We start from the raw sequence: 12,031 nt of genomic DNA on the forward strand, positions 1-12,031 counted from the left end.
TTACCTATCTCAAACCATGCATAAAACATTATAACACAAAGTTTGATAAACGTATGGAACATTACAAGAAAAATATTACATCCAATAATCTCATTGTTATTCTCTTTTAAAATGCTTTTCATGTCAGAGATAGGTATAAGTAAAAGTTCAAATACATATGCAGATGTGTCTATTTAAACTCCATGAACAGACTAAACACATATGAAGAACTACTTGGAAAATGATAGTAGATGTCATGGTTTACGTACTTACAAATTGCTGGAAGAATAAAATATGACCTTAAAAATGAGAGAGGGCTTTTAAGAAAAATGAAAGGATGGTCATAAACAAATAAGACCACCTAGTAGGACACATATATAAACTCTCTCAGATATGACATGGAGATAGAAATAATAAAGGTTGCATGACAAGATGGATGCACAACTTTAAAGAAATAGTTGCCACACAACAATGGGAAGAACTGAAAAATTACAAGAAAAAAATACATAGCAAAATTCAGAGAAATTTAAAAATAAATTTTGAAATTGAACCACAATTCTTTTTACCAGGCATAATTCTAAAATATTCCATCAAAAATATCACAGTCGACTAAGATACATGTTTAAGGCAGCAAAGATAGCTTTAGCACAATATTGGAAAAGAAATACGTTACTAAAGGTAGCAGATTGGAAACTTAAAACTTGAGAATATGTAGTGATTGCTGGTTGGTTAGGGTATAGTATCATGATTCTGGATGCGGCCTAGGGTCTTGGAGGAAAAAGCAAGAAGGGAATTTGGTCTAATGGGGAGATGGACGGACGGACAGAGAGGAATATTTTGATGTTGGTAGGCAAAAGAAAATATGATAGGAGATAGCAGCAGGCCACTAATGGGGAAGATAAGTTTGGTGTTTACTACTAATTCCATCCTCCAGCTTCCTCAAGTGACCCCCAGAGACTGTAAGATTGTTGGTGATCCTGGCTTCCAGCTGTTGCTAATTGTGCTTAACACTACCTTGTTCTTATTGTTTATTTTTATGACAACTTTTCAAAATATGTATTTGGTCAACTGAAAGTGGTAACATACCTACAGTTGCAAGAAAAAGTATGTGAACCCCTTGGGATTATGTGGAGTTTTGAATGAATTGGTCATAAAATGTGCTCTGAACTTCATCTAAGTCACAACAATAGAAAAACACAGTTTGCTGAAAATAATACTACACAAACATTAGATGTTGCCATGGTTTAATTGCACATAACATGTAAACATTCACAGTGCAGGGAGGAAAAAGTATGTGAACCCTTGGACTTAATAACTGGTTGACCCTCCTTTCACAGCAATAAACTCAACCAAACGTTTCTTGTAGTTGCAGATCAGACCTGCACAACGATCTGGAGTAATTGTGGACCACTCCTCTTCACAAAACTGTTTCAGTGTAGCAATATTCTTGGGATGTCTGGTGTGAATCGCTCTCTTAAGGTCATACCACAGCATTTCAATCGGGTTGAGGTGAGGACTCTGACTGGGCCACTCCAGAGGGCGTATTCTGTGCTGTTGAAGCCATTTTTGTGTTGACTTACTTGTATGCTTTGGGTCATTGTCCTGTTGCATCACCCATCCCCTGCAGTTGGCAGACAGATGGTCGTACGTTTTCCCGCAAAATGTCTTGATAAACTCTGGAATTCATTTTCCCATCAATGGCAACAATCTGTCCAGGCCCTGAGGCAGCAAAGCAGCCCCAAACCATGATGCTTCCTCTGCTATGTTTTACAGTGGGGATAAGGTTTTGATGTTGGTGTGCTGTACCTTTTTTTCTCCACATATAGTATTGTGTGTTTTTCCCAAACAACTCAATTTTGGTTTCATCTGTCCACAGTATATTTGCCAGTAGTGCTGTGGAACATCCAGGTGCTCTTTTGCAAACTTCAAACGTGCTGCAATATCTTTTGGGAGACAGCAATGGCTTCCTCCGTGGTGTCCTCCCATGTACTCCATTCTTGTTTAATGTTTTCCTTATTGTAGATGTGTCAACAAAAATGTTAGCATGTGCCAGAGATTTCTATAGGTCTTTAGCTGACACTCTAGGATTCTTCTTTACCTCATGAAGCACTCTGCATTGTGCTCTTGCAGTCATTTTTACAGGACGACCACACCTAGGGAGAGTAGCAAGAGTGCTAAACTTTCTCCATTTGTAGACAGTCTGTCTTACCGTGGACACATGAACATCAAGGCTTTTGGAGATACTTTTGTAACCCTTTCCAGCTTCATGCAAGTCAACAATTCTTGATTGTAGGTCTTCTGAGAGCTCTTTTCTGCGAGGCATGGTTCACATCAGACAGTGCTTCTTGAAACCAGTAAACCCACAACAGATGTGTGTTTTTAAAGGGCAGAACAGCTGTCAGCAACACATCCAATATCATCACACTGATTGGAGTCAAGGTTGGCTCACTCCTGGCTCCAATTAGTTCTTGGAGACGTCATTAGGCTAGGGGCTCACATACTTTTTCCTCCCTGCACTGTGAATGTTTACATGTTATATGCAATTAAACCATGGCAACACCTAATGTTTGTGTAGTATTATTTTCAGCAGACTGTGTTTGTCTATTGTTGTGACTTAGATGAAGTTCAGAGCACATTTTATGACCAATTCATGCAAAACTCCATGTAATCCCAAGGGGTTCACATACTTCTTCTTGTAACTGTAATTCTTGTGCCTCCTATTTTCCTCACATCAACAATCCTGTGAGATGTTTTGAACTGAGAGTGACTAGTCCAAAGTTACCCAGTTAGCTTTCACATCAAGGGAGGCCTAGAATTTACAATTTTTGATTTCTAAGCCAACCTCTTAAATCACAATGCTAATCGGGTGCTCTGTAAGTTAGCCTGTAATAAGTCTCTTCGCATTCAAGATCAAAGATGAGAGGACTCACCTGGCAAGTATAATCAGAACACAGATAGCACTGAGGGATATGTAGCCTTTTGGAGATGTGCCCACCTTTGTATCAAATGTGGCACCAACTAGAATCTTAAAGTAGTGATGGTAAAGTGGCTATTGTTTCAGAGGGGCTACTCTAAAAGTAGCTGGATGTGAACCCAGTTTGTGAAGCTGGCCTCTAGGAAACTGATTAAAGAATGCTGCTATACCAGCTACTAGATGCCATGGTAGAGCTAGTAATGGAGCATCCCAAATTTTGTTCCGTTGCCAATCTCCTTCTTTTGTTTCTTTGTACTCAAGCTGTAGCTTCAGAGGGCCTTGAAGGAAATGGATTATGTGAGTTATCATCAAGTTTCAGGCCTCAGTAGAATACTCAGTACACATTCATTGTTGATAACTTTATTCTTTATGATTATGACCGAAATGGGATGAGAGGGGTACGGTCTGTCCATCCTGGACCTTTCTTATCTCTTGATAGCTTTCTAAAGAATCAATCCTGGTATTCTTCTGAACTGACTCAGAAGGCTGGGAATGGCAGGCATAGTATTCTCACATTTCCTTTAGGATTGGTTATAGTCAGTATTGGTTATGGGGCGGGGAGGTCTGGTTTTAAGGTTTTACTTGGAAACGTGCTGTAGGACTCAATGCTCTTCTCTCTATTTATTATTTATATGAAGTCACAGGTCATCCAATGGCAACATGCCGAAGACACCTAGTTATATATACTCAATTGTGGGATTCTGAATGGAAATAGACTGAAGCACAATCTTAGCAAGACAGAGTGCCTGTGGATACTGAGATTACCTGAAGCTGGAGATCTTTCATGTTTAGTTCTGAGTAGGATTGGACTACCCGGCTGGAAATAGTTTGCAATTTGTGGGTCCTCTTGTGTTTATGGCTCTTACCTGGGCTAGGAGAGCCTTTGCATAAATCTTCTGTGCCTGATTCTGAATCAGGAGTCCCTGCTCAAAGTCACTCCTGCATTTGTAATATACAAATATTACATAGGACTATACATAGGAGTGTGGTTGAAGGTCAGAAGCTACAGATGGTTCAGCAGATAGCAGCATGCGTAGTTATGTATATATTCTACTTCGGTGTTGCCACATATCACCCTATAAAATAGGATTCCCCTTGAGATTTAGATGGTCCCAACTCTGCTGGTCTTTATAAAGGCTCTGAAGATTTGCCTCTTTCCTCAAGCATTGAGGCTGTAAAATGAGTCATCAATTCATGTTAGTTGGGTTATGTGAATGATTGTTTCCAGTGCTATATTCATTTCTTTGCCACTTTTTTATTTTGGATATAGTTTTTTTGATGTTTTAAATTGTCAGCCGCCAGCATCACTTGGTGAATGGACAGCCATATATAATTGTTTGATTGGATAAGATAGACAACCATGCTGATATGATGTAGCATAATTATATAATATAATATTCTCTATTTCTTAAACAGATATCTCATGAAGTCCATATTTCCTAATCAAACAGTCAAGAAACAGCAATCTATAGTTTTGCTGTGTACAGTAATGGCTTTTTCAATGATACCTTCCAGACTATAACTCCTAACCCATATGGAGAACTTTAGATGGAGGAGAGCTAATCCAACTATCCCCACAATTCTATAAACCCTAGAAAAAGTTATTTGTATACCATTTTAGGTTTTTTAAAAAAAAAATCTTAGGACTGGTTAACACATCACTTGTTAATTCCGACAGAGTGAGATTTTGCTGAAATGAAATCAGGTCCACAAATGCTGATGCATTATTATTCTTTAATTGCATTAAAGATTCAGTGTCTATTCTATTTGTTAGATTCATGCAACAGACTAACCAAATGCTTTATCAGAAAGTTATATACATGTATAACATACCATATTTTTTTGCACTATAAGACGCTCCAGACCATAAGATGCATCTAGCTTTTGGGGAGGAAAACAAGAAAAAAAATCTGCCTCTGCCTCCTAACAATTTGCCTCCTTACAGCAAACAGCAAACAGCCTGGTCAGCTTCAGCACAGTCTGATTTAGCACGAGCAGCTAATTGGTGATTGTATCGGACTCCCGGAATACCGCCGATCGGCTGTTCCAGGTTGTGGGGATCATTGCGTGCCTCATTTTCGGGCTGTGCACATCCTGTTTTTGGGCCACTCCAGGTGGCGATAGGTGGCGATCTCTGCCGTCTGGAACGGCTGAAAACAGGACACGCAGAGGCTGAAAATAGGGCAAGAGGAGGTGGCTGCAATGGGCAGCAGCGATCCTCGCAGCCTGGAACAGCTGATCAATGGTATTCCGGGAGGTCGATTCAACCGCAAATCAGCTGATCGTGCTAAATCAGGCTGTACTGAAGTGGACCAGGCTGTTTGTTGTTTGTTGCAAGGAGGCAAATTGCTGGGAGGAAGAGACTGAAGACCCGCGAGTGGGCAGGGCTTCGGCAACATTCACTGTATAAGATACACAGACATTTCCACCCACTTTTTTGGGGGGGGTGCGTCTTATAGTGCGAAAAATACTGTATTTGTCATAGATTTAATATTACAGAGCATTTTGCACCCCATTAAATGCACTATATGTTAATACACTCAACTGCAAATAATCAAGTGGTGCAAATAAAACAGTGCACCTAAACAGTAAATCCTTGATTTAGTAGACTTCTGATTTAATAGTTAAAATTTACTTCCAGACATCATCCCAAAATAACAATGTCTGTTTGTATTCAGAATAATCCAGACATTTTATGAATATTATATCATTTATCAATTTACATTTGTGTAATGACAGCATTACACAAACAATAAAAATGCATGCAAATTATGTGAATTACAGCAGACCCTTAACAGACCCTTACATTTTCCATTAATTAGGAGTTATGGAAGTTTTAGAATTTTAAAATTAAAATTAATCTAATTATTTTTAAGTATCTTTTAAATGTGGATTACTGTCTGTATGGTATCTTTTAAATTTGAATTTAAAATATACCATGTTATTTAGGTATAGATGTCAAATGTGACATTTGAACCAAGTATATTCAAATTTATGGAGACTTTTAAAGTTGACATTTAGCAGAACAATTAAAAATTAACATGGCACAATTCAGCTAGTTTCCCTCTAGAAATGTTAGGTTCTACTGGCTGATAAAAGATGGGCTTGATTTCAGCAATACTCCTTCCCTTTTCAGTCTGACTTCATCCATTATGCACATTCCTAACTAGTCCAGAGCGGCATTGAAGTATATATCATAGTTTATAATGGAGAAATTAAGTCTCCCCTTCTCTGCTGAAATAGGAACAGAGGAAGCTGCCTTACATATTAATTTGGATTGTTGCTCCAACTAGCCTAGCAATTTCTCAATTAAATGCCAAGTATTGCAGATGGAACTTTCTGCAGAGAAAGCAGAATGCACTGCACTACAGCTTTCCCCTGATGGAAACTAGTTGGATTCTCCCCAATGCTGTTAATTGTAGAAAGAGTTTTGTTGTGTTCACTTACTGCTATTTCTCTACATGCCGACATGGATATTCCTGTGCCTTCAATCTGTTTCAGTGCATATTCCTTTTCGTCTTTTCTGCAATAAAAAAGGGGATTATACAGGACTTATTTACACTTGAAACATATAACAAGACTTGTACACTTAATCTCTATTCTCTTATAACAGACTAATTGATGGTACAGTGCAGTTAATGATTCATCCTATTTTTCCATAACCAATTATCACTTTGACAGGCAGCTGTTCAATAGGCAAAAACAACAACAACAATAAAGTGAACACTGTGATCTAATGAGAATACCTGATTTTCAAGTGATAACTTTTAAAATATCCTCCTAATTAAAGATGTGGAAAAACACAGTGAGATGGCAATTTTGGCAAGGGTGGAGCAAAACTAAGTGTAGGAAAGAATAGTTGCCCTGAATAAGACATCATTGCCAAGAGAGTGGCAATTAGCACTCTATCAGTACCCATTGACATAACGAAACAGCTTGCTTATAACAGGTTGTTTTATCCATTTAGCTGTGTCCACCTCTTGGCAACTTTATAAGCAAGTGCTCTTTATGCTACCCTGTCAAGCACAGGTTCTTTCAGTTGTTCGATATTGGTCTTTATATCAGCTTTGGTACAAAGTGATACAGAGTGAAATCAATTTTTAAAAAATGTTTTTAAAAGTAGTGCAGTTATAGCTACTGTGTATCTAATTACTCTAATGCTGAACTTCTACATCTAGAAATTCTATGTTACTGGCATCATTAATTTTAAAAAATCAGGTACCAAACAGATAAGACAGATCCATACCTAAGATATAGCGCATAAACAGAAAAGTACAAAATCTTGAGTCAGATGAAAAATTGATACAATATTGCACAACTTTCTATGTAAATTTATTAGACGTTTCCACTCCCCCAGTATTTAGGAAAATAGTAAAATGCATCCCTTTTTCCTGTGTAATTATTAATTATTTTAAAGAATGCTTTTTAGGAGTTGTGGTGGTGCAGGGGCGAGAATGTAGAAAGTCTGGTAAATTTAATGGTAAATTTATTTTCAATTAATGGTGCATAAAAATTCAATATGCATAATGACATAATTTTAAGCAGAATTGATATTCAAAATCTCTACAAACTGACATGTATTAATTTAAAAAATATTTTATGTAGGATCTCTCTCACACACACACATATACACACACATTTTAAATCTATACTATAAAATCTTGTTTGCTAAAATTTACTTTGCTTTTTTCCTCCCAAATAAAACATAAATATTATTTTTAAAAATAATATACATAATTTGAAAATCAAATAGCAAGAATAATACAAGCAATTCTTGTAAAAGAAACTATACAGATATCATAGATGAAATTAAATTGCTCCCAAAAGGCTCATGTATTATGCAAGAATACAATGATGAAAACAATGACCAAATTCTGTACAGTATTCCAAAATATTATTCTACTCAGTCACTGATTTTCCATAAATCCATTCAACATTAGTTCAAAAACAGTCATTTAATATATTTTTTTCATTTTCTGGCAGGCTCCTAGTAAGCTAGTATTAAATTTCTAAATTTAATTAATACATAATATAGCTGCCATTAACAGAACTGTATTGGCATATGTAACATTCTCAGAGTTACATTTTTTAATATAATTAAGTAGACATAGAGGAATAGTTTGTATCTGTAGTTTAAATATTATCTTATTTAATTTCAACATCAACTTTTAAAAACTTTATTCCTCTGTTGCATTATCTTGTATCATGTATCTGACTTTGGGAACTTGACTATGCCAAAGGTTTTCCAACACACTGTCATAAATATTACACACATCTTTGATACCAGCATACTATTTTTATTCTCTGCTAACTGCTATTAAAATTTGAGCCATTCTGTTAAAAATGTACTGTATATAAAGAAACTTAAATAGTTATTTCATTTGGCTTAACTGCAAAGATCTATAACCCCATGTACATTTCATATTATCTTTATTAGGAACACTGATTTTAGTCATAAAATATTTTTATTGATTTAATACCAATTAAAACCCATGCCTCATATTAATTCGTTTTGTTGGTCTATATAACAATTTATTGGTATAACAGAGTATACTAGATATCTATTATATTTCTGAAAGGTTTTACATTGTTTAATTTAAAAACAATATAATGTTATGCACTTTCACATTTGTTGTGACATTAATGTATCAAGAAAGTTTAGATTTGATAAGAAAGCAACTTTGTGAAAATGTTCAGCCTCTATCTCAAAAAAAATCTTTCCATATCTTCAGTTTTTCCAGAAATTTGATGTTGAGACTAACGCGGAATTGTATTCATTTTTCAAGATCCATAAGGAGTTTGTTGACTTCTGCTTTGGCATGGCCTCTGAAAACATAGCTATGATTCACGGAATCTAAGAAACGTTGAAGGTTTGCCAGAACAAATGCTGACATTTTTTCCCTTTTAGTTTTGAAATGAACTTGGCTGGAGGCAAGACTATGGTTTTTATGTAGCTGACAAGCTGGAGGCAAACAAATGTCTAATTAAAAATAAATGTACCACCCATGTTTGCATGCACTCTTTAAAGAAGACAATCAAATTGCATTGGCACACATAGAAAAAGGTACCAATTATTAGATATTAAGGTAAAATGTCAGTACAAGTAGTTCTTGTTTAGCGACTGCTTTGTTTAATGACTGTTTGCAGTAATGAAGATGATGAAAAAGTAATTTTACAATCAAGCATTGTATTTATGACCCTCACAGATCTGTAAAGGAAATTAAAGATGAAGTAGGATCATAAGCACAGTTCTGGTTTCACTTAGAAACCACTTCACTTAACAACTCAATTGCTGGTCCTAATTGTGGTCTCTAAACAAAAATTACCTCTTTATATCTACGCACTAGCATATTTTTAAAATAATATTCCAGAAGCAATGTTTAAATCCAATTATTTCCAAATATTTTGGAGAAATATGTAATGGTTTATAAAATACAATAAAAAGAATCTCTCCTCCCTCCTGAAGTTTTCTCGTAACCAGAACAATATTTTTCTAAAGAGAAAGGAAAAGTTTATGTTCTTTTTTTAAAAAAAAAATCATCCTGCCTAGCAGATCAATAGTTGTTAAAGTATCTAGCAAATTTTATCTTTGCAATCACCTTTTATGAACCTTGAAATCTAATTTTCTGGTCTAGTTAAAAATCAGTTTGGGGATACTAAATCTAATATTAGTAGTATTTCTTGTAATTTTAATCTATTTACAGAATTCCATTTACTATATTCATTTTCTAAAAATGCATCATTTAGGGATAACAATAAAAAAAGGATTAGCAAGCTGATTTTTTTTGTTTATTATTATTAAATTTATACACTATCCATCCCACTACCCAAAGTGACTGAGTGATTTACAGTGCAATAAAATCATAAACATAAAAGCATTAAAATTAACAATTAAATAAAGACAAAAAACCATGACCATGAATGATACAAGGATGGGGTCATATTTATCACCCCACCAACTACTTCCAGTATAGCATACCCACATCAGTGCCCTAAGCCAACCAGCAGATCCAGGTTTTAAGGCCCTTCTAGAAGGCAAAGAGAGTAGTGGCAGATCTCACCTTTGGGAAAAAGATGTTCCAGAGGGCAGGGGCTGCAGTGGAAATGGCTCTTCTCTGGAAACAGGGCTAGTCAAATTCCTTGACTGCAACAAGCCCCTTTTGGCGGAATGAGTGTGGCAGGCCAATCACATTGGGTAAGATATTTCCTCTGATAATCTGATTCCATGCCATGAATGGCTTTAAAGGTGATAACTTTAAAATACCTCATCCTGTGGTGTCAGATGATCTCACCCAGCAGCTTCACATAGAAGTTAAAAAGGAGCAGAAAGAGTATCAAGCCCTATGGCGTACCACAAAAGAGCAGCCTTGGGATGAACAACCTTGGAGTCCCTATCAACACTGACTGGGACCAGCCTTGGATAAAGGAGCCATATCAGTGCAAGACTGCATTGCCTAGCTCCAAATCCCACAATAGATACAATAGTCAATATATCAAAAGCCTCTGTGAGGTCAAGGAGGGAGAGGATGGATGCACTAATCCCCATCCATTACTTGCCAGAGATCCTCTATAAGTGCAACCAGTGCTGCTTCTGCCCCATAATCAGGCCTGAAATGGGACTGAAATGGATCCAGATAATCTATTTTTTCCAGGGCTCTCTGGAGCTATAGTACAACCACATTTCCAGCAACTTCCCCAAAAAAGGAAGGTGAGAGACTGGAAAAAATTGTCCATATAGATAAGGTCCAATAATGTTTTCTTAAGACGGGAAAGACCAAGGCCTCCTCAACTGGCATTGATGCTGTCTGGAGCCACCTGGAAATCACTATCCTGGAAGTTTTAACCAGCCAGGGGGAACATGGATCTAAAAAGACACCATTCTTTTGCAAGAATCTACCCTCACAGAAAACTACCGTATTTTAGAATTGAAATAGAATTTTAAATACAGATTTTAATTTTTGTTAAGCAACTGATTAAATTGCAGATGACAAAACTATTATTAAAATCAAGTATAACTGACCATGATGGTTATCCACAGAATCATGGTTTTATCTGGGGAAAAATACCTTGCTCCACTCACAGAAATTCCACGCAGATGATAAGTAACCAACTGTGTTATAAACAAAATATTATCTTTTATAACTGGGATATTTTTTTGCTGAATATGCATATTTCTTTAAATGACTGCACTATTCTTTTGATGCTTTGTTGAGCCCTGTAACTCCTTGCTCTGGATGTTCTGCACAGTTGCAGCTTGGGGAGTAGAAACAGCAAATAGGCAGGGACACTGATCTAGTTGCTAAGTTGAATGATTACGGTAAATAGGAAACTATTTTTTTGCAACTATTTTTACTACTTTTTTCTATCCCTCAGGTTTCATTTTATTTTCTCATATTAAAATCTTGAAAAAGAATTACTCCACCTCTCCTCTTCATCTGTTGAACACTAGAAATGGAAATGATCTGCCACCAAACCAAGAAAGCTTCTTTTGACAGAGCTCTAGCTTCCAGCATACTTTAATCTAAGAATTAAAGGATATTGTTTTTAGAGGTTGGAACAGAGGATTAGCCTCATTAACAGAAAGTTATCCTAGCATGAGCATCTAGATTCTAGACAAAAGGAAGCTAGTTTAAACTAAATCTGTAATAAACCTTAAGTGAAAACAAAGTCCCAAAATCTGTGTCAGGAACACATATTAGGATCTTCATTTTACCCAAGTTGTGTCAATTTGGACAAGTGATATCCAAAAGGTGCTTTGTAGTTCTATGCCAGGCAGGGTATTCCGAGATAAAAAAAAACCAGCTATGTGGGTTATTGCAATCCAGGTGCGCCCTTTCACATTATACTGTAGCACTCAACCCTACAACCCATTTTACTAGAAAACAATAGATTTTGATAACATTTATTTGAAACAACACAGTTCCCAGTTCAGCTCAGGTAATAACAATTTATTTGCCTTTTCTGACTTAAATTGGGTTATCTGAGTGCATGTAACTTGATATGATATTCAAGAGTGTTGTCCTGTAGACCATTACAATATGGATTGGGGAAGTTAAGGGGGAAAAAGGGGGTCTGAGG

The 12,031-nt window shown here is 36.3% G+C and overlaps 1 protein-coding gene across 4 annotated transcripts in view; it reads right to left on the reverse strand.

The window, feature by feature from the left end:
* The window catches only part of CDK19 (cyclin dependent kinase 19), an 87,801-nt gene that overhangs the window by 58,538 nt on the left and 17,232 nt on the right, over positions 1 to 12,031 (reverse strand). For 2 of the 4 annotated variants that reach the window (XM_032215151.1, XM_032215154.1), the window contains one exon: positions 6,401 to 6,476. The exons of the other annotated variants lie outside the window; for them this stretch is intronic. In XM_032215151.1, coding sequence (XP_032071042.1) covers positions 6,401 to 6,476 — 76 coding nt within the window. The remainder of the gene's footprint in view (positions 1 to 6,400; positions 6,477 to 12,031) is intronic. 4 annotated transcript variants of the gene reach the window in all.

This window comes from Thamnophis elegans, chromosome 4, assembly GCF_009769535.1.
Source record: "Thamnophis elegans isolate rThaEle1 chromosome 4, rThaEle1.pri, whole genome shotgun sequence".
NCBI classification, from domain to species: Eukaryota; Metazoa; Chordata; class Lepidosauria; order Squamata; family Colubridae; genus Thamnophis; species Thamnophis elegans.